Source organism: Papaver somniferum, chromosome 10 (genome assembly GCF_003573695.1).
Source record: "Papaver somniferum cultivar HN1 chromosome 10, ASM357369v1, whole genome shotgun sequence".
Classification (NCBI taxonomy): Eukaryota; Viridiplantae; Streptophyta; class Magnoliopsida; order Ranunculales; family Papaveraceae; genus Papaver; species Papaver somniferum.
Genome location: NC_039367.1, coordinates 164724125 through 164750168, shown reverse-complemented (window position 1 = coordinate 164750168; position 26044 = coordinate 164724125). Strand labels below are relative to the sequence as shown.

At 39.1% G+C, this 26044-nt stretch overlaps 2 protein-coding genes across 2 annotated transcripts; both read left to right on the top strand.

Annotated features, from left to right (window-relative positions):
• The first annotated feature begins 3635 nt into the window (after positions 1–3635).
• Positions 3636–4745, top strand: LOC113316792. Its single transcript, XM_026564939.1, has 2 exons — positions 3636–3990; positions 4084–4745. The coding sequence occupies exons 1-2, from the start codon at positions 3636–3638 to the stop codon at positions 4743–4745; spliced, it is 1017 nt and encodes a 338-aa protein (XP_026420724.1).
• A 16312-nt stretch (positions 4746–21057) lies between these two features.
• On the top strand, positions 21058–24764 carry LOC113319408. Its single transcript, XM_026567664.1, has 7 exons — positions 21058–21358; positions 21457–21556; positions 21654–21774; positions 21885–22006; positions 22133–22254; positions 23932–24091; positions 24273–24764. The coding sequence occupies exons 1-7, from the start codon at positions 21190–21192 to the stop codon at positions 24298–24300; spliced, it is 822 nt and encodes a 273-aa protein (XP_026423449.1). The 5' UTR covers positions 21058–21189; the 3' UTR covers positions 24301–24764.
• Positions 24765–26044: the final 1280 nt, after the last annotated feature.

The following is a 26044-nucleotide window of genomic DNA, read 5'->3' as shown; positions in this document are numbered from 1 at the left end:
ACATTAGAGAAAAAGACATTGAGATCCTTGATATTCAGGAGAGAACTTGTTCCTTTTAGAGGGTAACCGTTATGGACCTAACCATACATGATGGAAAGGCAAGTAGGTCAGGGAAATGCCAGAAAGACAAAGCAACCTCACAATGTAGTCGTAGTTACTGGATTGCGACTCTCTCAGTAGAAACTTATCATCATCAACAAGCGGAGCGACATCAAAATCTATGAAGAAAGTTGAAGACGTTTTAGGTTTAGAAGCAACAATAGAAGAGAATAATTCAAAAATCAAAGTTGAAGTTATAAGAGAAAATGATATAAGTTGTTAGAATCCGTGATACCAAAACATCACAAGTTGCGAAGATCCAAGTTTTGAAATTCCTTCTCTCATGGCCATGTAAATTTTTTTCCTGTAATTTTTTGTCACAAAAAAAAAAAAAAAAAAAAACATCATTACGTTCTTTTTGTTCAATAAGGCCATAGGGAAGAAGAAATTTATAAGTCAAGCAAGAAATCGAAGAGAATAGTTAATTGTCAAGGTTCTATGAGGTTCAAGAGTTTATCATCAACAGTTGAAGACCGAAGAAGGCGTTGTTTCTACTGAGCACTGTGAGAGAGTCGAAGAAACATGCATTTTGGTTGCTTTGTTAGTCTGCTTTCAATCTGGCACAAGATCTTTCTAGCATTGGTTTAACTCATCACACGTAATTAGTCCAGCTATGTAGCAGATGTCCCTCTCATTTTTATCTCTCTCCTAATCTTATCCAACTGTAAAGCAGCGGACGCATCTTACAATGTTTATCTAGCTGTGTAGCGGATATCTCTTTATCTAGCAGTCGTGTGGATGTGTCTCCCCTTTTCTTCAGTTAGCTTTAGAGCTGACACCTTTAATTTCTCTGGCATTCTAGTTACTTGGAGATAGGTTGAGAATATGTTTTTCCTCATAGCTCTTTGGATACTTGTGACCAATTAGGAGTAAAGGTTTTGTGGGTACACCTATGGTAAACCCTCCGGAGACAACACTCCGCCACTAGGGACACGTCCCTAGTAGTTTAACGGCTTGCTGCACGTGCTAAGTGTAGTCATTTGTCCTCGAGGACTAGAAAATAATAGGTTTGGGGGTATTTGATAGACACATTTTTGTGTCTACTTTGTCCTCAATGTCTGTATTGTTGGAACTCTATTTTTGTACTAATATTGTGTTTTTATGTATTTTTAGGAAATAAACATTTTTGGAAAATTCGGCTCGAAAAGTTGATTTTGGCACCCGGAGGACAAGTGTTATTCGGGCTCTCGCTTTTGGATAAGGGGTAACCTAATTACTAAGGGGCACCCCAGATCACCCCCAAGGCATCTGCTATTCACACCCCAGTTCAGGATAGGGGGCATATCATCTTCAACATTCAAATTCGTGTTTTGGCGGGAAAACCATTTTCACTCCTCACAGATTTTCAATCAGCAAAATGAAGGTGTTCTAGTGCGATTCAATCGCTGAAAATTGGTGAGAAGTTGTGATTTAACATGGAAAAGCTGTTGTGAATGTTCTCTTAGCTCAAATTTGTCTGTAATTGGCTATCCAATTCACGGGCTCAAAACAGGTAAAACACATGCAGAAGAGTTTCTCTACGACTTCTGGAAAATTTTGTGTGTGTTATGCTCATGTTTCATGCATCGAGCAACCTGTTGGAGCATGTATAATAGAATTGGAGCGTGTTGGACTAGAGAAAACGCGTGAAAAGCTAAAACAGGAAAGAAAATATCCGAAAATATTTTCTTTCACTGCCGAGGATTTGTGGAGTTATGGAGGAGATTCGATGCATGCTTCGGGTTTAAATAGAGTCCTTGGAGGTCAGAGAAAGAGTGTCGAGAGTCTGGGGGGCTGAGGAGAGCCAGAGAAGAAGAAATTCGAGTTTTCCCAAACTCGGTTTCTGCTGCTGCTGCTGCTGATGAACACGAAGAACGGACCTGCACCAACAGTCGTTTTTCTACAGTAATAACGACTTACACCTGTGGGTCGTACATTAGGCACACTTATTTGCTACAGCATTTGCGACACAGGTGCAGCAGTCTTATTTTGTCACTCAGGGTCATAGTTCTCTGGTTTTATTCTATTTCTCATATTCTCATCATTTGTAAACCATTTTTGAGCATCAATGAAATATTTTGAGAGGTTTTCCAACATGATGAGCGGCTAATTCCCTCGTAACCAAGGCAATGGAGGAATCTATTCACGCAACATAAATGGGTAACTATTTCATTTAATTATATAATTCACCTAATCGCTGCTTTTGCAGAGTTTTAAATTATTTGAATGATTGTCATAATTATTTGTTATTCAGTTTGATAGGTTATGCTTGGTTTAATCTCTTGATAATCTATGCTTAAGGTTTACAAATAATGTTTGAGAATCTGTATGATTGATAGTGAATTAAAGATAAAAGAGGACTTAAGAATTGAATCGAGTTTTGAAATATTTATCATTCAATTTTGCATAATAGTGGAATCTAGTGTCTTGGTTACCTCTCGCACCCATTGTTAATATTTTTGTATATTTATTTTCTATTAAGTCTAAAAAATGATCCTTCACAAGTCCGAGAGTTTGAACCTCATAACTACAATCACATCAAAAAAAATCATTAATCACCAAGCTGCCAGAATTCGATGAGAAAACAGATGATCCAGATCAATATGCTTTACACTATGAAACTTCCATGACTCTGTGGAAGTACAGCGATGAGTTGATGTGCAAGATGTTTCCACAGTCCATCACTGGTGGAGCAGTAACGTAGTTCAATCAGCTACCGACATAGTCGATCGGGACATACCAAAAGCCGATTGACGAATCCTGTGCTCCCTACAAATACAATAGACGTGAGCGGAAGGGATGCCACACATTGTTCCTTCTGGCAATTCGGAAGGGGGAAAGCATCAGACAATTTACTCGATGCTTGAAGCAAGAGGTGGCTGATATGGATGGTGCCAACGATCAAGTCGTCATCGCGGCTTACAAACAGGTATATCAGTATGATCAAAGGGGTCTGTACGGTTCTTTGGTCAAGAGACCAGCAAACACTTTGGAAGAGATGTATGATCGAGCAGAAGAATACACTCGGGTAGAGGATGACTCCAAAGCTCGAGAGACGAGAGTGTAAACGATGAGAAGAAAGACAAGTCAAAGAACCGTTCGAGCGGACAACACAACAATCGAGGTGAAGTCCGAGAGAAGAACCAAGGAGAACGAATGGAAACTGGATATCAGAAATATCATGATATGAAACTGACACCGTTGAACATACATTTTACAGAGTTATACGATAAAATAAGCAAGGATTTGATCCCCCCTCGTCCTTTGCCAGCAGACACACGTGATAAACGTGATAGGAGCAAATACTGCAAGTTCCATAAAGACCATGGTCACAAGACCAAGAATTGCCGCTCTTTATAAATCGAGGTCCAGCGAATGATAAACGCTGGAAATCTACAAGAGTACGTGAAAAAAGATTTTGGAAAAGGTTCGGGGCAATTTTCCGCAACACACGTGATTCATGCACATGTGATTAATGTCAGTCATGTCAGGATCCATTCAATGACCAGGCGGGGACCGGAAGATGAAACCAGGAGAAAGCTCAGGCAGTTAAAAGAATGGTACTTGACAAATCATATCGATTGAGCGTACTGTTTTCAGGAGCTTATTCCTCTATGAATCTCCCACACGACTTGATCGAAGAGGATGAAAATCTAATTATCGGTTTTAGTGGCGAAGTTACAAAGGCAATTGGAAAAGTGAAGATACATATAACTGTGGCTGACAAATCTGTTCTAGGCAATTTCTTGCAGCTTGACTATAGAGCTCCCTACAATGCGATCGTAGGACGAGACTGGCTGCATGAGATCGGTGCAGTCACATCCTCATACCATCAGTGTCTGAAGTTTATTACCCCTGAAGGATTCATGAAAGTTAGGAGTGACCAGATGGCCGCCCATAAGTGTCACAAGAGTGCTATGGACGATTAAAAGAAGTCAAAAGTTAGCGGGAACCAAATTATGCGAGTCGAGCAGAATTAGCAATTACAGAATCCTCTCCCTACAGAATCATATAAGGGAGAGGACGTAGCTGAACCCCCAACAGTCGAGAAATTGATCGAGGTCCAGATTGGAGATGAGAAGTACAAAAAAACGTTTGTAGGGGCAGATCTGCCTGCACACGAACGTGATGCTTTGATTACATTACTAAGAGCAAACGCCGACGTTTTCGCATGGAGTTTTGCTGAGATGCCTGGGATAGATCCGAATGTAGCCTGCCACATGCTAAATATCGATGAGAAGTTACATCCAGTTCGTCAGAAAATCAGGAATATGGTGCAAAGAAAGAAAGATGGAGTTACTGCAGAAGTCGAAAAGCTGTTGGAAGCAGGCTTTATTCGAACAGTGCAGTACCCTCGCTGGCTATCTAATGTCGTACCCGTTCCAAAGAAGAATGGTAAAATTCGTGTCTGTATCGGTTTTACTGATTTGAATGAAGCATGTCCGAGTGATCCGTACCCGCTGCCACGGATAAGAGATTTGGAGGATGCAACCTCAGGGTATGGGAGACCGTCATTCATGGACGGTTTTTTGGGGTATAACCAAATACCTTTGTTCGAGGAAGATCAAGAGAATATTGCGTTCATGACTGAAATAGGAGTTTACTGTTATACTGTAATGTCGTTCGGGCTAAAAAATGCATGGGCGACCTACCAGCATTTGGTATAACCCATACGTTCAAGGATCTGACTGGGAACACGATGGAAGTGTATATCGACGATATAGTAGTGAAATTTAAACAAAAGGAGTCGCATTTTCTTGATCTGCAGAAGATATTTGATATCTTGAGGCAATATCGAATGAAGCTCAATCCAGTAAAGTGTTTATTCGGGATATCGTCGGGAATGTTCATTGGATACTTGATGACGCATAGAGAAATCGAGGCGAATCTGGAGAAAATCAGAGCCATCAGAGATTTTCCATCCCCAAGAACGAAGAAGGAGGTCCAAAAGCTAGCGGGACAATTAGCAGCTTTAAATCGTTTCATTTCACGCTCTTCGGATCGATTCAAACCATTCTTTGATGTGTTGAAAAAAGCAGTGAATTTTGGTTGGACGGATGAGTGCGAAAAAGCTTTCGATGAGATCAAAAAGTATTTTTCAACTCCTCCAGTTTTGGTGAGTCCAAAAACTGGACAACCTATCGGAGTTTATCTGGCTGCAACGGAGAACGCTGTAAGTGCAGTGTTGTTTGTTACGGATCCGCATGAAAAGCCTGTTTACTTCGTCAGTAAATGTTTGACGGGGGCGGAAACATGGTACAAAAAGATTGAAAAGATAGCACTTGCACGGTTCCATGCATCTCGTCGCCTCAAACCTTATTTCCAAGGGAGGAAGATCGTTGCCTACTCGGAATACCCGCTGAAGAGAATCCTGGAACGTGCTGATAATTCCAGCCGACTAGCCATATGGTCAAATTTTCTGGGGGCGTATGGAATCAAGTAAGGGAACAGAACTGCAGAGAAGGGACACGCCCTGGCTGCACTGCTAGCAGATTTTCCAGGACGACATACAAACGGTTACCTAAGAAGAAGAGGTATTGTTCAAACCCATAGAGCCAGCCATCGATCAGACTGGGGGAGAGTCCGCAATGGAGGTCGATACACCTGAACCATTATGGACTGTATTTACTGATGGGTCATCAAATGTTGGTGGAGCTGGAGTTGGATGTGTCATCCTTACTCCCGAAGGTTCGAGGATCGAGAAAGCGACCAGATTGGGTTTTCAAGCCTCAAACAATGAAGCTAAATATGAAGCATCAATTATTGGTTTAAAGGATGTCAAATAGTTAGACGCAGAGAACGTGAAGCTGGTAACAAATTTTATGCTAGTAGTTAAGCAGTTTATGGGGACCTACAGAGCCAAGAAAGAAAGGATGGCCTTATATTTGGATCGTATGAAAGAGCTGGCAAAGGAGTTCGACCAATTCTCTATTGGGCAGCGACCACGGTTGGAAAAACAGGCACGCAGATGCTTTAACATATCTTTCTTCTGCAGTCGAAACTGATATCACCTGTTTCGTTGTAGTGGATTTCCAAGAGTTACCTAGCATCTCCGAAAACCACCTTGTTCTGGCCCTCGAACACGCTAGTGGGGGCTAGAGGGAAACTACATTAGCACAGGGAGATACCGAGAACGTTGACAGCAATATGGATGTTTACAGTCCAGTGATAGATGATTCAAGCAGTCCTGCTGAAAACACTTCAGACTGGCGTCAACCTTATCTTCGGTATTTCACAACCAATGAACTCCCAGAAGATGAGCATCTCGCTTCAAAAGTGAAGAAGAATGCTTGGAGTTATTCAATGATCGAGGGGAAGCTATACCGCAAACCCGTAGCTTTGGAGCCTTTTTTGTGATGCATATCAGCAGAAGAAGGGCAACAGGTATTGGCGGAGGCTCATGAAGGAATATGTGGCAACCATTCTGGAGGGCGCAGTCTCGCGCACAGGATACTTGCCCATGGATACTTCTGGCCATACATGGAGAAAGATGCAAAAGAATACACACAGAAATGCGTGTCATTCCAAGAGCACGCTCGAGTTCCTAAAAGTCCCGCCAACGAATTGCATCCAGTTTTTAGTCCCTGGGCATTCTCTATGTGGGGACTAGAGATCGTCGGACCACTTCCCAAAGCTCCTGGAGGCGTTAAATTCGTACTAGCCGCTACTGATTATTTCACCAAATGGGTCGAAGCAGTGGCATTGGTACACGTTACCAGACATGATGTGAAAAGGTTCATATGGGAGAATATCGTCTGCAGATTAGGAATCCAAGACGCGGTAGTATCAGACAATGGGAAGCAGTTCGATTCTGGGGTAATCAAAGACTTTTGCAAAAACCTGAACATGCGCCACAATTTCTCATCTTCTTACCATGCTCAGAGCAACGGGCAGGCGGAAGCAACCAATCGAGTTATTATGGACAATCTCAAGAAAAGGCTGGAGAAGGCGAAAGGAAATTGGACGGAAGAATTCCCTGGAGTCTTATGGTCCTACCGGGCAACCCCAAAAAGATCCACTCGATGTTCACCATTTACGCTGGCTTATGGCACATAGAAAGTCATACCCACCGAGGTACATCTCAAGACTACCAAAACTCGTGCTGTCAAATCTGAAAAAAATGAAAACATACTAGTCTTGGATAAAGAGTTGTTGGAAGAAAAAAGAGAAACAACCTTACAACAGTTGGTCCGATACCAGCAGGCAATCAAGATGAGCTATGATCGTAAAGTCAAAGAATGGTCATTCAAACCATGGGAGTATGTCTTGAAGAAAACTTGAACAGCCACAATGGAACCAAACTTTGGAAAGCTCTGACCAAACTGGGAAGGTCCATACATAGTGGACATGCCAGCATCTCGTGGCTCCTACTACTTAAGGAAACTCGATGGAACAAAGGATTCAAAACCATGGAAGCCATGGAATTCGTTCCACTTGAAGAAGTTTTATCATTAGGAGTAGAGTTGGCAAACAAGCCAAAACCCGCGGATTAACCCGGACCGGACCGTAAAAACCCGCGCCCGGTTTGGCTGGTTGCCCAAACAAGCCGGGTTAGGGTTGGAGAAATGCCGGCTTGTGAGAAAACGGGTAAACCCGGTCCGGCCCGTAAACCCGCAGATTCAACCCGTAAACCCGTGTGAATCATATACACTAGTTTCTCTTTTAATTTTTGGTTTATACTTTTATTGACTTGACATGTCATGTGGGGCAGTGGACTTGTCAAAAGGATGTGCTACGTTAGAACATTACTAGACACGTATGTTATACAAAATGTTACCCATTTTATAACCCTAAAAAGCTAAAATGTTTGGCTTTTCTTCGCTCGCAGCGGCGGCCATCGTCTCATCTCCATCAGAATCGAGTTTAATAGATTTTAGGTTCTTAAAATCCCCATCTTTACAAGAACTCCGAAAATACCTTTTAATCTTGGTTCAAAATGAACTTTTACTGCAGATCTACAATCAGTAGACCTTAATCTCCAAACCCATTTCAACTTTTCTTGAAAATATGAAGTACCAGTACCTAGATTTTAATTTGATTTAGGGTTCATCTTGTCTTTAGCATATTGATACCTTTGCTTTTTCAATTTATGATTTACAATCAGATCTAAATCTTTGCTTGATTACTCATTCAATTAATCTATAGTTGTACTGGTAATTGCAATGAAATCTCTTTACACGATGAAGGAAATCTACAGTTGTCTCATCTATTAATTTCCTAAAGCTCTATTTATAGATTTTGATTGAGATTGGGAGTCACCCCTCTCTGCGTTTAATCTACGGCTAATGCTCTTGGGGTCATGAGCTTGAACACACTACCACAACTAACATGATTGGATTGCAAATGGTGGAGACCCTTATGGAACAGGGATTAATTGGAAAGGTGTTACCTGCACCGGCACATCCGTTACAGCTTTGTAAGAAGACTAATCCCAAACAACAACCTTCTCTATTTCAGTTTTTTTTAGTATTGTTAGTGTACTGAGTTTATGATTGCTTTATTTTTTCCAAATCAGAAAATTATCAGGTCCTCAACTAAATGGAAATGTTGGTATGAAGCTCCGTGATTGTGAATAAGATGGAGTTTCAGAAATTGAATACAGATTGAAAATGGGTTTTGATTTTTGTTTTGCATTGACCTGTGTTTGATTTTTGTGTTGAAATTGGATGGATTTGTTTTGATTTTAGTGTTTAATAGAGAGTGCAAATGGTCAAAATTTAAACAGGACCACAAATTAACTCAATTAAATTTTAATTTTAAAGAAGCCGGGTTAACCCGTATGCCCGCAAGCTTTACCCGTTATGGGCGCGGGTTGAAGAAATGGCCACCCGTGAAGAATATCGACCCGTAGGTTTTGGCCCGTGTTAACCCGAACTCGTGTAACCCGTAACAAGCCAGCCCCGACCCGCCCATTTGCCAGCTCTAATTAGGAGTAGTTTCAAATCCTGCTGTGCTGCACTCTTTTTCCTTTATGATGGTTTTATCCCACTGGGTTTTCCACGCAAAGGTTTTAACGAGACAACTGTTGTCGGGCAGTAGGTATTTATCTTGTTATTTCTATTCTGGAATTTAATTCAACATTATTTTGGTATTCACACCTTATCAAAACTGTTCGTGTTTAACTATAAGCTGCTGCTGACGTTCGAATCCGCAGTCTGTCCTAAATGGCAAAATAGTACATTTCAAATCTACTGTCAGCAGCATCTCTAACACCTTGCAGATATGGTGAATGCACGGTTCGAGCATTTTTTCCCTATTCCAAGCGTATCCCCATCATGTTAGACATCAACAAATGTGGCGAACATTTTCACTTGTCCAGGCATGTGAAAATGTACACATATCAACTCTGCGCACATGTTGAATTAGTAGGATTGGCCCCCTGCACGAATTCAAGATAGCAGAAAAACTTGACTTTTCATTCCATGCGCGAGCAAAATGAAGCAGGGAAGTGCACCCTTGCGCGAGCATTGAGCAGCATGACACCACAACATACCGGGGGCGAGTTATATGTCGCCTTAATCAATTGGGGGCGAGATATATGACACTCCAGCACATTCAGTACATTCTTGGGGGCGAGTTGGATAACACTCCGAGAAACGCGCTTGGGGGCGAGTTATGCAACACTCCAGAAAATTGCAAATTCAGTAGAATTGGGGAACCCGAACTTCTTAAACCATAACTAATTATGGATTAAGAGGGGGCGATGTTTGTACCATAATATTTTACACTAGAAGATGGGCCACAAGTGGGTAACTTGAGCCTAATAATGGGAGACCATGATGGTTTCACAACAACAATGGTCTTATTTGGGCCTAATAAGACTCCTCTTATTAGCTAAGTATGCTTGGGGGCGAGTTGGATAACACTCCGAGAAACGCGCTTGGGGGCGAGTTATGCAACACTCCAGAAAATTGCAAATTCAGTAGAATTGGGGAACCCGAACTTCTTAAACCATAACTAATTATGGATTAAGAGGGGGCGATGTTTGTACCATAATATTTTACACTAGAAGATGGGCCACAAGTGGGTAACTTGAGCCTAATAATGGGAGACCATGATGGTTTCACAACAACAATGGTCTTATTTGGACCGTCAGCAGCAGCAGGTGGTCGGGGTCGGAGTCTTCATCTTCTCCGGCGACAACGACAGCAGCAGATAGCCGGCGGCAAGACCCGGCCGGCGAGTTCATTCTGATTCGGTGTAGTGCGATGCAACTTAATATCGTAGATCTGATTCGGTGTAGCACGATGCAACTTAATATCGTATATCTGATTCGGTGTAGCACGATGCAGCTTAATACCGTAAATTTGATTCGGTGTAGCACGGTGTAGTTTAATTCCATGGTCCTTGAATAATTCCGCCCCATGCTGTTAGCTTTGCAGATTTGTACGCCCCTCTGTGGGCTTGAGCAAAGATTCCCTAGTTGAGCTTGGCATCTTACACTATTTAGTGGTCTTGGTCTCTTAGCCCCACTATTGCTTGGCTAGTTCCATAACCCAGGGGTGATTATAGAAGGTTTCATAATATGACCTGGAATATGCCAGGAGGCATGAAGAGGAAAATCAATATGATTTAGGATCGGGGAGGCATGCAGGGAGAATAAAAGCAATTTATGTCAGGAGGCAAGCAGGGCATGGGAGACGTTTCACTTGAGTAAAACTGAAACTCGCCCCATATAAATACAGGGGTTCACAACCCCAAGAGGTATGCAATCTTCCCCACTAAAAATTCTGTGAAAAATCTCTTACTAACTTAAGCATCGGAGGATTTTTTGCAGGTACTCTCCCCCCAATTACTCAATCCAATTGGAGGATAAACAGCGGATCGATCTTCAGCAAAATCACTACTAAACTCGTGTTTGAGGTAGGAGTAATTGTACCATACAAACAACTCTCAAGCTAAAACCTGATACTTGATTAAAGTAAAAAACAAAAAGGTAACGCGTCGCTTTTGGCTCACTTCACATATTTTTTCCTCGGTTGTCAATCTTACAGTTGAGTCCAGTATTCGTAAAAAAACATTTTTTAACCTAGCCAGACATAGATTCTTGGTTTCGTCCCTGCGAACCACTAATAGCAAAAGTGCACATTTTAAATTAGTTTATTTTGGTGAATATTATAGTGTGCACTGCGTAGCTTCGTGAGAAGAGGTGTCATTGGTCCTATAAGTAGTACAAAGAGTTCAACAGAACTCGCATCATTCAAATTTCAGGTTGAATTTCGAAGTATTTATCTTGTTTTACGATATTTCAATATCGTCATGGCTAGAATCCTCATCAGTTTCGTACTGATTATGACGTCTCTTACTAGTACGTATACTACCTTTTTTTTTTTAGAATTGCTACTTAACATACGCGTACTTGTCTTTTAAGACTTTTTGTTTACTAATATCGCCTGGATATGTCATGCAGATATTGCATTTTCGGAAGACTTAGAGCTACAGTTGATAAACATGAGGCAAGATGGTTCAACTGACTTGGAAAATATACATTCTGTTAGATTTTGTAAAACACATATATCAAAATAGTTCGTCCCTCTTTCATTCATTCAATCTGCCTCTTATACAAGATACACAACCCTAGTTTTAGACCCTAGAGTTCGACCTTACAATGGACTGTCCATAACAGTTTAAGCATTGGACTGTGAAGATGGGTCTCAATCTGGAGACTGTGAAGATGGGTCTCAATCTGGAGACTGTGAAGATGGGTCTCAATCCAACAGTCTCGAGCCCATATATAACTTTCCTAATACCCTCCCTCAAGACGGAGCATGGAGATCACACATGCCCATCTTGGAAATAAGAAACTGAAACTGAGCTTTCCCTAAAGATTTAGTAAAAATATCCGCCAATTGCACTGTTGTAGGAGTGTAAGAAGGAGTAATAAGCTTCTGCATGATAGCATCTCTAACCAGATGACAATCAACTTCAATATGCTTTGTTCGTTCATAAAAAACTGGATTCTGAGCAATATACAAAGCCGATTGACTATCACAGAGAAGTCGCATTCCATGTGGATGATGAACTCCAAAATCACCCAGTAATTTTTTCAACCATTTTAATTCACACGTCGCCGCCGCCATAGATCTATATTCCGCTTCAGCTGACGAACGAGAAACAGTATGTTGCTTCTTAGTTTTCCAGGATATTGGAGAATACCCAAGAAGAACAAACCAACCCGTCAACGAGCGTCTAGTTAAGGGACAACCAGCCCAATCTGAGTCACACCATCCTTTCAAATTAAGACCACTATCAGAGCGCAACAGAATTCCCTGCCCAGGATTCTTCTTCAAATATCGAACCACACGAAGAGCCGCTTCCCAATGTGCTATTCTCGACAGTTGCATGAATTGAGACAAAATATGAACAGAATATGCTAGGTCTGGCCTAGTCACGGACAAATAGATTAAACGCCCAATCAGTCTTCGATATTTTTCCACATCCGTGAACAAATCTCCTTTGTCCAAAGAAAGACGATGATTAGTTTCCATTGGAAATTCTGCAGGTTTTGCACCTAATAAACCTGCTTCCATGATGATATCCAACGCATATTTGCGTTGACACATATAAAAACCTTGTGCACTTCGTGCCACCTCCAAACCCAGAAAATACTTCAACTTTCCCAAATCTTTCATCTTGAAACATTGTCACAAGTAAAGTTTGAATTGATCAAGCGCAACTAAATCATTACCCGCAACAATCAAATCATCCACATATACCAAAACATTAAGTTGGGTTTTTCCCTTAGTCATGGTAAAAAGAGAATAATCGGAATATGATTGCCGAAACCCATAATTCTTCAAAGCTGCAGACAATTTTGCAAACCAACATCGAGGAGCCTGCTTTAAACCATATAAAGATTTTTTCATTCTACACACCATATTAGACTTACCTTGAGAAAATCCAGGTGGTATTTTCATATACACTTCTTCTTCCAAGTCTCCATGAAGAAATGCATTATGTACATCCATCTGATGCACTTCCCAATTCTTAATTGCTGCCACAGCTAGGAAAGTTCGCACTGTCGTCATTTTCGCCACTGGTGCAAATGTCTCATTGTAATCCAACCCTTATACTTGATGATTCCCAAAGATCACCAGTCTAGCTTTGAGCCGCACCAACTGTCCATTCTCATCATACTTCTCTGTGTAAATCCATTTACTACCAAGAGCTTTCTTTCCCGGCGGTAATTCTTCTAATTCCCATGTTCCTTGTTCTTCCAAAGATCGTATTTCTTCTGCCATTGCCTTAAGCCATCCTGGATGCTTCATGGATTCTTTGAAATTTTTAGGCGCAGACCCAGCAGTAATTGCTGCAAGAAACTTTTTATGAACTGTAGAGAATTTATCACAACTAACATAATACGTCAAAGGATACGGCGTACCTGAGGATGATGATTGTGGAGAGTGAGCATGGGATGGACTATTTTGTCGTACAGTGTGCGTTACAAAACCTTTGAGCCGACTAGACGGAATCTTCTGTCTCCTTCCTTTACCCATACTAGCTTCCTTCACTTCTTTCGAGACCACAGGGTTCTCAGTAATATATTCTGGGTTCTCAGTATCATCGTCCAGGTTCTCAGTAATGTCTTCCGGGTTCTCAGTAATGTTTTCTGGGTTCGCAGTAATACCTTCCTGGTTCCCAGTAACATATTCTGGGTTCGCAGTACTGTCTTCCGGGTCCTCAGTAATGTAAGTTGGGTTCTCAGTAATATCTTCTGGGTTCTCTTGCTGCACTATTTCTTCATCATCACTCCAAAACACGTCATTATTAGCCTGAACTATCTCAGTTGACTGATCAGGTACCCTAGATATGTAAGGAAACTGATGTTCATGAAACTCTACATCCCTTGAAACTAAAAATTGTCTTTTGTCTAAGTCATATACTTGCCATGCCTTCTTCCCAAAAGGATAACCCAGAAAGACGCACCTTCTTCCTCGACTTGCAAACTTATCCCCTTTACTACTTTGATCATGTGCATAACACAAGCAACCAAATACTTTCAACTGACTATATGGTGTCGGTTTCCAAAATATAACTTCATATGGAGTTTTGTTATTTAGAACCGGTGTAGGCGTTCGATTAATCAAATACGCTGCTGTCAAGGCACATTCTCCCCAAAATCTGATCGGTAAATTTGCTTGAAACCTCAAAGCTCTTGCCACATTCATTATGTGCTGATGTTTTCTCTCAACTCTTCCATTTTGTTGAGGTGTTCCTACACAGGATGTCTCAAAAACTATTCCATTAGTTTTAAAATAGCCACGCAATGCATTAAATTCAGTTCCATTATCACTTCTAACAATTTTGATTTCTTTACCAAATTGACGTTTCACAAGCGCAATAAAGTTAAGAAATATCGTTGCAACCTCAGTTTTGCTTTGAATTAAATAAATCCACACACCTCTTGAAAAATCATCTACTATTGTCAGAAAATATTGTGCTCCAGACGACGAGCACGTCTTATAAGGACCCCACAAATCTATATGAACCAAATAAAAACTACAACTGGATTTGCTCAAACTACTAGCAAAACTACTTCTACGATGTTTTGCACGTGGACAAATATCACACGCATCATTATTTTTCTTCAATAATCTACCCAGACCTGGTAACCGTTGTAACACTTTCTCTGATGGATGTCCCAATTGCTGATGCCACAGCTCATACGTATCCTCATTCACCGTAAGCACTTTAACTGGAGGCACACCACAGAACATATATAGTCCACCTCGTCGCTCACCCACTCCAATCACCTTCCTCGTCAACCGGTCCTGTATAAGACATAAATTGTTAGTACATTGAACATTACATACTACCTCATCAATGAGTTGTGTAACAGAAATCAAGTTACAAGTTATCTGTGGCACATAAAGCACATTGTCCAATCTCAAACCACCAGGAAGAATAATTGTTCCTATTTTCTCAGAGTGAGCATATTTTCCGTCCGGCAGTCCCACCGAACATGCTCTAATATCTTTCACATTTATCATATCATCTCTTTTACACGTGACATGATTTGTAGCTCTTGTGTCTATAATCCAGGATGTTTGATTTGTCTTACCTTGGAGCTGGGAACTGATTTTTCTTGAATTTAAATATTCAAGAACCTGCTGAACTTGACTTGCAGTCACGCCTGTCAGTCCTGATGCATCTCCTGAATATCCAGTGGCAGGATGAGATGATGTTGTTGCTGCCGAGATGTTCAAATTATGCGCACGTATATTGTCTTGTCCTCTACCTCCTCTGCTGTTCACAAACCCGGCACCAGCACGTCCTCTACCACCAGCTCTACCACCAGTTCGGCCTCCTCGACCATATCCTCTTCCACCTCTTTGTCTGTCACCCCACCATTCCGGGTATCCAATCAGCTGAAAACACCCTTCCTGTGAGTGCCCTTCTCGGCTACAATGCTTGCAAAATTTGTTAGGATCATACATATTATTGTATGGACGCTGGTCTGACCGAACCTTGAACGCCATAACATTGTCCTGTGTCTGAGACGCCACAACTCCTTCCCCCAATTTTAGACGTTCCGAATTAACCACAGCTTGATAAGCCACATCTATAGATGGCAGTGGTTCTCTTGCCAGTAATTGTTCACGCAGGGAGCTATACATGGTATCCAAACCAATCAAAAATTAGTGTAAGAAATCTTCTTCTCTCAATGTACTAACCTGTGTTGCAATGTTACACGTGCACAGGCCACAACTACACTTTGGTATCTTCATGTACGTCACCATCTCATCCCATATCTTGTTCAATCTCCCATAGTACACTGCAACCTCCTCAGTCTTCTTCTGTTTGCATTCGCTTAAGGCATCTTTCAACTGGCAGATCCGAGTTCCACTTACAACACAAAATCTCCTCTTCAAGTGCGTCCATAACATGCTCGCATCATCATAATCCCCTAAACTTGATCTAATATTTGTCTCCAATGTATTGCTGATCCAAGAAACCAGCATTGAATGCACTGCAATCCACTCCTCTAACTCCTCAGGTTCTGTTGGTTCTTTGACGGTTCCATCAACAAAACCAAATTTCCGTTTGGCTATCAATGATCTTCTCACTGCTCTAGCCCATTCATCATAGTTTGATCCCTTTAATACAATAGGTGTGATGATAATCCCTGGTCCATCACTTGATCCCAGATGATATTCTGGTTTCTTCTTTTGCATATTGTTTTCTACCTCTTTTCCTCTTTTAGATGATTCTGTATCATCCGCCATGTTTACTGTTCTAGGGTTTTCTTATTCGTGTTAATCAACTCTGGCTCTTGATGCCATGTTATATTTTGTAAAACACATATATCAAAATAGTTCGTCCCTCTTTCATTCATTCAATCTGCCTCTTATACAAGATACACAACCCTAGTTTTAGACCCTAGAGTTCGACCTTACAATGGACTGTCCATAACAGTTTAAGCATTGGACTGTGAAGATGGGTCTCAATCTGGAGACTGTGAAGATGGGTCTCAACCCAACAGTCTCGAGCCCATATATAACTTTCCTAATACATTCCAATCAAAAGAACGGTGCTTTCCAAGTTGTTAGTGGCAAACAAATCAACGCTAATTTGCAAAATATGGATTTCAATCAAAATGGAGACAAATAAAATTATACGATGGTAGCAACTACAATATTATCATTACGTTTGTTTGGAGTTGTTAACGTGGTTGGGTACCATTTTGATGATCAAACGTCCAAGATTTGTTTGTATGAAATGAACAGGCATCCTGGAAAGTTGTGGAACAAGGGGTCTGTGCCTTTTATTTTATCGTCAAACTCGTTTTTGATACGTGACGTATATTTGGAGTTCGCATATATTTCAGGATATGGTTAATATCTTGGATATATCTTAATTTAAGTATTTTATTTATTAGGATTTATTTGATTTATATTATTTTAATGAGAATAATATATTATGTTAGGATAGTTAGGAATGTTCTAGATTCTTAGGATTTATGTTGAGGCTATAAATAGCCTAATTCATCATTTTTGTAAAACAGCTTGGATTAGCTCGTTTAACCAAAATACCATTTGGTTAAAAACTATGTTTATTTCTCTTTGAGAGATCGATCGTCTTGATCGTTTATAACCGCTTTTTTCTTGGATCGGAGTTGTTTATCATTATTGGGTCCTGTTTACCAGAGTGGATTTTCCGCGTGTCGATTATTTCTAAATAGTTTCCGCTGTGGCTTATCAGGTGGTATCAGAGTAGGCTTTTCATGTAATGTTCATCTGTGAGTTTTATCTAAAAGAATCAGTTGAGGAGTCCTGTGTATTCTAGGTAAAAAAAAAAAAAAAAAAAAAAAAAGGAGATAGTTGAAGATCGCGTGGTCATATGATCTCTAGTCACGATCTGGTAAGTGTTTGGTTCCATCGCCTTGCTGCTTAAAAGTATATCTGTTTGCTTATCCCGCATACCTAGTTTTCAATATTTGTAAGCGAAAGAAAACCCTAAGATTTGATTAGTGTCATCAAGTTGAAAGCTACTGTTTTGTGAAGCCCAGATCATTAAATTTCTTTTCATCTTGCATATCAAGTTAATTTTGTCCCTATCCTATTATCATTTGCGAGTTCAGTAGGGAACCCTTGTTAGATTGGCCGACGTAGCAGCGATACCTTGTATCTTTATCTTTGTTTTGGAGCATTCACTAGGTCCCGTCTCCAGTCAATATATTTAACTCCAATGCCAGTTGGAGTTTGCGATATGGTGAATTGTTATAATACACATTTGCCTAAATTTTCTGGATTTGTTGTCGGGAGTGTCTGCCGTTTTATAGTCGATGATGGTTGCATTTACAACTTGGTTTCGAGAAGAATGGTAGAAGCCTCAGGACTAGAAATGGATTGTTATCCTCATCCAGATCACATTGAGTGTGTCGACAGGGGATCCATTATCTGCATCGGCGTTTGCAGAATTCCGTTATCAATCGGTAAGGCATACTCCGATGTGATATTTTGTGAAATAGTTGACACGGAAGTTTGTGATATCGTATTGGGTGAAATATGGTTGGTTGATGTTGGGGCAATTCATAGAAATAAGGAAGATTTATATGAGTTTATGTGGGGAAAGGCAAAAGTAATTCTAATACCACGTCCTAAGCCCAAGAAAGAAATGGAAAATGTGAAGACTAACAGTTTTAAGACAGACAGGGAAAATTTTCCAGAACAATTAATTGAGCAAAATGAAACTGCCTTTGACCCAATGTTACAAATTGGTGTATGCGCAGACTCCAAATTGGTTCCACTTCCAAGTTCACGTGGGATCCATGTTTTTCTCCAACGTGGTGTGTTAGCTCCGACCGAGCAGCCATTGACAATGGATGATGCTTGGACTAATCAAGTCAAGGAAGACCATCCGATGCTTAATAATAAATTCTCGAAAATGGATACAATTGAGGTGGTAGTTCCCAAAAGCTCCTATGAAGATCCTTTTGCTAAGTTATGTACACCTACTTCAGTTGGATGCCGTCATGACTTCACATGAAATTGTTCATGGAAGTTTCTCATTGATAGCAGTAGGCTAAAGCAAGGCCAAATTTTAACATGGTGCAAGCATATGAAAAAGATTTTGAAGCAAGGTCTGTCTTGCGAAAGGTTAGTGATTCCAATGCATAATTCCAAATCAAGTTGTACCACAAGTGGGAGTGTCAAAGTTCTTTCGTCGACTTGCCATTTCCAGTATAAATTCGAGACGAGTTTCATCGCAGTAGAAGAGCCTGATACGGGGCTTATATTTGGAGTTCGCATATATTTCAAGATATTGTCAATATCTTGGATATATCTTAATTTAAGTATTTTATTTATTAGGATTTATTTGATTTATATTGCTTTAATGAGAATAATATATTCTGTTAGGATAGTTAGGAATGTTCTAGATTCCTAGGATTTATGTTGAGGCTATAAATAGCCTAATTCATCATCTTTGTAAAACAGCTTGGATTAACTCGTTTAATGAAAACACTATTTGGTTGAAAACTATGTTTATTTCTTTTTGAGAGATTGATCGTCTTGATCGTTTATAATCGCTTTGCTCCTGGATTTGAGTTGTTTATCATTATTGGGTCTTGTTTATCAAAATGAATTCTCCGCGTGTCGATTATTTCCAAATCGTTTCCGCTGTGCCGTATCAGTTTTTCAGTTGTAATCATTTTTCCGTCACGTTTGTGGCTCTTTGAGTTTGTTGTCCTTACGTTTACTCTCAGAATTGGTTGACTATGAAAACTTCCGATGATTTATGTTTGTTTCACCACTTAGGTAACTAGCATTATATGATTGAGAGAATCTTTCTGGAACAACATCGTGATAAAGAGCTTTATTTTATTTATTTTTATTGTGGCCATGTCTTCAACTTCAAATTAGACAAATATGTGATGCATTTCCTTTTCAGTTTCTCGCGAGCTTCCATGTTCTCCACCGTGTCCTGAATGTCTCCTTGCAAGTTCCTACAAAATCAGAAGCCATTATTGTGTGAGTATGGTGCTTATTCTTATGAACCCTGATTTTGGGCATACTGAAATTTTACTAGGCATACTGCATAAAGACAAAAAAGGTTGTGAAATAGCAAAATCAGATTACCCCTTAACCCAAATTTTTTTTAATGGCAAATTTGCCATTTACATATTAGTGTTAGTAATATTGATTAGTGATTAAATATTTTGTTTAGTGATTAAGATAATTTTCAGAATTATAAAGGTTGTTTAGATGATTTTTTGGATCATGGTTCGGCGAAACAGGTTGAGGTTCGGCTCACATTTATGAGCCGAATCTACCAATTGATGAACGGTTCGGCTCACTGAATCTGTTTACTGCATGCGCCGAACCTATAATTTTCAATTCCAACCCTTTTGCTAGACACTAGTTCGGCTTATATGAAAGTTTCATAGTAAGCCGAACAACATCCTGAATAGCTCGGAAAAAAAATAATTACTGGTTCGCCTTATATTTCGAAAATCGTATGAGCCGAACATCAATTAGTTATTTTTTGGGTTAAAATATTGTTATTGGTTCGGCACATATTGAGAATATCGTAATAGCCGAACCTCGTAAATGTGCTAGGTTCGGCACATATTATGATTATCGAATACGCCGAACCCCTATGCATCTCTATATGTGACTACGTTCGGCTTGAAATTTCATGCCGAACTGTTCATATACACTTACATGAAGCTTTTGTGAAGAACAGTTCGGCTAAAAACGCAACTCAATTTTGAGCCGAACCCGACATTGTAACCGTCATTTAATCGATGAAAAACAACAAATAGGAGATTGAGTTTGTAAAACTTGCTTTCTTATCCTCATTTCCGAAGTTGGAGATGCAGTTGGTTCAATTGGTGGTTGATTTTCAGTTTCTACACCTTCATCTTCAATTGGTTCTTCTTCTTCAATTGATGGATTAGAAGACGATTTTCTTTGCCTAGTCCATGCTTTTCTTTGTACGAGTCATTATGTGGTTGAGTTTAATCGACGATCATATTTTTACGAATCGACAATTAATCACGATGATGAATTTTTTTCGCAGGAGGGGGAAGAGTTCGGCTAGAGGAGGAGGAAAAAGAAGAGATGGTAAGGGAAACTGATTTTGATTTTTTAGAAAACTGATTTTAGATTTTTGTATTAAGGGTATATAGGTAATTGAACTACCCATAAGATACCCCTTATAAGATCACCCAAGATGGGACTATTGTTTTGTATGCCTAGAAATATTCAGGTATGCCCAAAATCAGGGTTCATTCTTATCGTAACACGAAAAGGCTCTTCTCTACACGGACCCTACTCATTTAGCAAAAAGTACAAAAATCCTAACTTAGCCCATAAAGAATTACCGAATGATTCAGCCCACAAAAGATAAATCCAAGTGAGTCGGCCCTGGTTCAACGATTAGCTCCACCGGTTCAATACCGAAATGCAAATTTTTGGAACTCAACAAAACATCGTTTTTACAGTTCACCAAATAAAAACTCAAAAATTAGAAACATCAGAAGAGAGACCTACAAACTCAAAATCTGGGTTCTACCCAGAAAACAACTTGATTCAACAAAAATTTCATGGTTCATATCTTAATCTAAGTGAAATAGACTGAAGTATTTCAGCATACCCACACAGTGAGATGAATACAAAGAGAATAATAATGGGGATACAACCATTGTTAACTAAGCCGAAGAAAGTTCGTAATTGCATTATGGGTTTCTTTTGTTTTATCATATTAATGTTATTAGCACCAAAAATTCCTCCTTCTCCTAATTACCATCGTTTTTCAGACATGCGCAATTTTCTAGGTATTCATCATTTTCCAATCTAATGCATTTTACCCTTAAAGCTAGTTCATGGGAAATTTTTGTTTAATTCTAATTCTGGCTCATTGGTTTTGGTTCAGGAGTTCCAAATACATTAAATGTAATCACAAATTTCCCATTTTTGATTGTGGGTGTTCTTGGTTTTGTCATTTGTCTCCAAGGAAGCATATTTGTTATCAGGTGTGTGCCCTTTTTGAATTTTGATTGATTTTTGTACTGTTTAAGGATCTTTATGTGAAATCTTGTTAATTGGGTATGTTTTTTGGGTTTGTTGTAGTTTAAGAGGAGAACTTTGGGGTTGGGCATTTTTCTATGCTGGAATTGTTGGAATTGCATTTGGGTCTGCTTATTATCATTTGAAGCCTGATGATAACAGAGTTGTTTTTGATAGGCTTCCGGTATGAATTTCTTTATTGTGTTTATCTAGTTTTAGTAGTTTTATTTTTCTATTTTGTCGTGTGTGTGTGTGTGTGTTAACATTCATTGTTGGTTATGTTTTGCTATGCAGATGATGGTTGTTTATGCTTCATTGCTCTCCATTTTTGTTATTGAGAGAGTAGGAGAGCGGATTGGGGTAATGTGTTTGTGTTTGGTTCTTATGCTTGCTCTTGTTAGTATTGCCTATGAAAGGTTTGTAGTTGTTCCTGCATTGTTGTTGCTTTTGTATTCGTTCAGTTTAATTATGATATAATTGTTTGGAACGTGGAGGAGTATTTAACGTACACTTCTTTTTTTTGCTATGCTAGCTGTTTGCAGGAGTTTTGATGATCTTAGATTGTGTATGATGTTCCAACTGATTCCGCCCATAGTGATACCTGGATTGGCGTTTATGTTCCCACCCAAGTATACACATTCAATATACTGGTTTTGGGCGGCAGGTTAGAGCTTTTAAACCTCTTCATTTCATACTTTTACTGCCGTAGAATAAATTTGGAAAGATAAGCTATAAATGGCATCTGAAACTTGTGGGATGGTTCTAGTATCTTTTGATCCGTTTCAGGTTTTAGGTGATAAACAAGTATAAATGAAATTAGAGGTTTTTTATATAAATTCCCATAGCTAATCTGACGAAGGAAGTTGGCATTGTTTAAATTGAACCATTATAGTGCAGTTACTGCAGTCATTTAGTTATCATCTTGGTAACGGAATTAGTTATCTTTAGATAGTCTATCCATAAATTGAATTTACTGGAGAGCTAAGTCAATTTCCTGGTGGAAACACAGATAGCGGCTAAATTGCTCTTTTTGTATCGGTCTAGGTTGTGTTATGTTTTTAAGTTTGTCAATCTGTTCGAGCTCTTGAATTATGTAAAAGAGAGGTGATTCCAGTTGAGATGTGAATCAGTCAATGATTGATTAGTATATTGTCAGAGTAGTCGTGTCTCAAGTTTCTTGGTCCTTGTGAGGGATGTGCTACCGGGAGTTTGACGTTGAATGGATAACTTCTCATTGTTTCTAGAGTAGATCCCAGAGTGATATATCCAGTAAAAAAAAGAGATAGAACTAAAACCAATATTTTTCTCTTATATTTTTCATAGGATGATGCATTGGTTTATGCCAACTATAGAGGAGATATACAAAGTAAGTCACATTTATACTCTTCACGTAAATCCCGTGAAAGGTATTAATATACCTTATTTGTACTCATTTACTCTATATAAACGAATTGGATTTAGGTTCTGAAACAAGTTTGTTTGGGCAGCTTACAGACTAAGCGGTTCTCTCGATCTCTCTATCTGAAATTCTTGTCTTTCATGAAGTTATAAATCCGTTGTCATAGAAACTACAATAATGAAACACTAACCCCTGAAAGCGGGCCTTGGCATGCCGAACCACGTAGATCTCGATCTCTCCATTGCTCTTTTTACCCCTGTCTCTTAGTTACTTTTTGGTGACCTCATTGGTTGTGACTACTAGAAAATCGGTAGTAACAATTATTATGATTTTTTCTTATGTAATAGGTTTCTGACTAAGGAATTATTCAAAGTATACCTATCCATATAAGGAAAACACTGAAAGCCCATAGGAATCAGATCACATAGATGACAAATGCTTTTGAGCAAATCACCTAGTATCAGTGTAGACTGCAAACTGTGAACAAATTAACTACCTTAGTTAAGTACCAATTATTCTTCAACCATGTAATAATTCTTGAATGTGTGTATCTGCCATTACAATATTTTCCTTGTGCTTTCTTTATTGCTTAGTCAAACTTAAGTGACATTATTACACCCATCTCCTGTTAATGCCTCTATCCGTTAATAATATCTCCCGACTCATGTAATCAACCCTCTGTCACTGTCAGTAAGTCTTATTGAGTTGAACAAGAAACCAATTTATAGATACAACAGACAAGGTGCTCTGTACATCATGCAAAGAAAGAAGATAAGGCCATAAGTATTCATGAGCGCAAACAATGTTTACATTGATGAATGCACTGGATGAAGGACCTTAAGTAACCATGGCAAAGAGTATTCATGAATTTGGTATAAGACGATATGAATTTTTTAAATTACTGTGTAAACCCATTTGTAAATATTCTGGATGTGTTCACAGGGGTTTACCTGCTTGCAAAATTCGAAGCTTTTGCTGACATGAAAATTTATGGTTTAGACCATTACATCATCAGTGGACACTCCTTGGAGCATCTATGTTTGGTCATAATTCCTGTTTTGCTCAGCATCATGCTTATGTACAGAAGTACTAGAACACCAAGGTAATCTCCCTCCCTCGCTCACTCTTATGTAGTTAGTATTTACCATTTTAATCAAGACTGCCAAACTTTCCTTCCCCATGAACTCAAAACTTCATAAAATTTATTTTCCTTTTTTTTATTGTCTCATTACCAAGTTCGTAAATATACACTTCTTATAATAAAACAAATTTGCAACTAACAGGTTAGGTGATCTGAAAGACTGTCGATGATTTGCCCCTTACCAGAGATTGTAACCGAAATTGTAACGAAGAAGAAACCAGAAATGTAAGTTTCGGACGAGAAGCATTAGATAGGTACAATGCAGAACCAATCCTAGGTACAACAAGTAGTTCAAATCTTGGGTTGCTTTCAAGATCCTCAAGAACGGCCGCACATCATATCGTCCGAGGTTCACAACTAGTACTGTCTCTTTACTACCGGGCAATCAGATGACATAAATGACCTCTATTTCAGTTTTACAGACATAGAATTTCTCATTGAATCTTAAACAAAATTAGTTTCTTAGAAAAATTGGGTTTGTTCTATTTTTTGTATGAATCCAAAAAACTGCCTAAAGCCATAAGCCTTATTTTGGGGGTGGGGTCTCAAAAGTCATTGAGAAAATATTTTGGAATTTTTTTTTTACATAACAATTTTACAGTTCTATTAGATACACAGCAAACATGGACTTCAATTTTACGACTCCATCAAAAACACACGGATTTTAGACTTGTACCGGAACTAACAATTTTGAAGAATGTCACTGCTCATCGTTAAAGTCGAGCTTTAATACAGTAAGCTCTAGATGATGAAATCCTAAATATGTATGGATTTTAATAAAGTGGAGATATACTTGGCATGTTCAACCATAATTGCTTTTTTATTTCCAAAATAAAACAGAATATCTGGCATATAATGAGAGCATTATTAATGTGAAAATGCATAAACTAGGAAGAAAACATCCTTGATTCATCATCTACCAGTATGAATGAGTATGACATAACATGGCTACCGTCGTAGTGGTTACAAAAAAAAACAAAAAGAATGAGAAAAGGAAACATTTGTTTAAGAAAAGAAGGAACCCCAGCTAATAAGGAAACCGAATGCAAATGGCCCATATGTGAAAATATCTACTACCTTTGCTTCTGAAACTTTCTCATGTGGTGTACGTATCCAATTTTGTCTATCTACTACTAGGTCTAGGTTCAATCAATTGGGTTAGGAAGCAACCCTGTAGGATGCTACTGTCAAGTCAACCCTCTCGATAAAAGAACCAAGGACATTGCCAATAGTCATGGTAGGGTGAGTGCCTTATATATGGCAGGCTCCTAAAATTCAGGAAGTTGAGTTAGAAAGAAATGAATGGTTGAAAATACGTATCGCTGAAACCAGAGACTGACTCTGTGAAACACTCGCAAGATGGTGATTTAAGATCTCACACGATTATCACATTATGCCACTATCCGTATCTTTTGCTATTCTTTGATCAGTGCTACAGTTTTAAAAGGAAAAGCACTCTTTTCACCTTTACCTCAGGGTCCAATGAATTGAACTTTTTCTGTATTAACTATTATTATTTCAAATCTACCGAAAGAAAAATCTAAAATTATGTGCTTTAATTTTGCAAATGCGCATAATTCAAAAACCAATCAAGAAATTAGATTGGTCGTATCATTTACACCAATACTATCTCATAGCTTCATTTTTGTCGACACGGTTTAATTTACCTGGTTTGATTGGGGTATTTCCAATTTTAAGGGATTCTTTTTAAGGGTTTTAGGGGGAGTCCTAATGGGTAAGTTACAAAACTACCTTTATCCTTTATAATCCTAATACCCTAAATCAGTTTTTGTTTTTTCTTTTCATATTCTTCTTTTCTTCTTCTTTTCCTCCACAACCACCATCAAAACTCGTCGATTAATTCGTCGTAATCGTCGATTCGAAAACTCCGATTAATCTTCATCAATGGATCCG

Coding starts and splice junctions, on each gene's coding strand:
- LOC113316792 (XM_026564939.1), top strand. CDS start 3,636: ATGGTACTTGACAAATCATATCGATTGAGCGTACTGTTTTCAGGAGCT. Junction 3,991..4,083: donor CGCCCATAAGTGTCACAAGA/GTGCTATGGACG, acceptor CTCTCCCTACAG/AATCATATAAGGGAGAGGAC.
- LOC113319408 (XM_026567664.1), top strand. CDS start 21,190: ATGAATACAAAGAGAATAATAATGGGGATACAACCATTGTTAACTAAG. Junction 21,359..21,456: donor AGACATGCGCAATTTTCTAG/GTATTCATCATT, acceptor GTTTTGGTTCAG/GAGTTCCAAATACATTAAAT. Junction 21,775..21,884: donor TTGTTTTTGATAGGCTTCCG/GTATGAATTTCT, acceptor TTTGCTATGCAG/ATGATGGTTGTTTATGCTTC.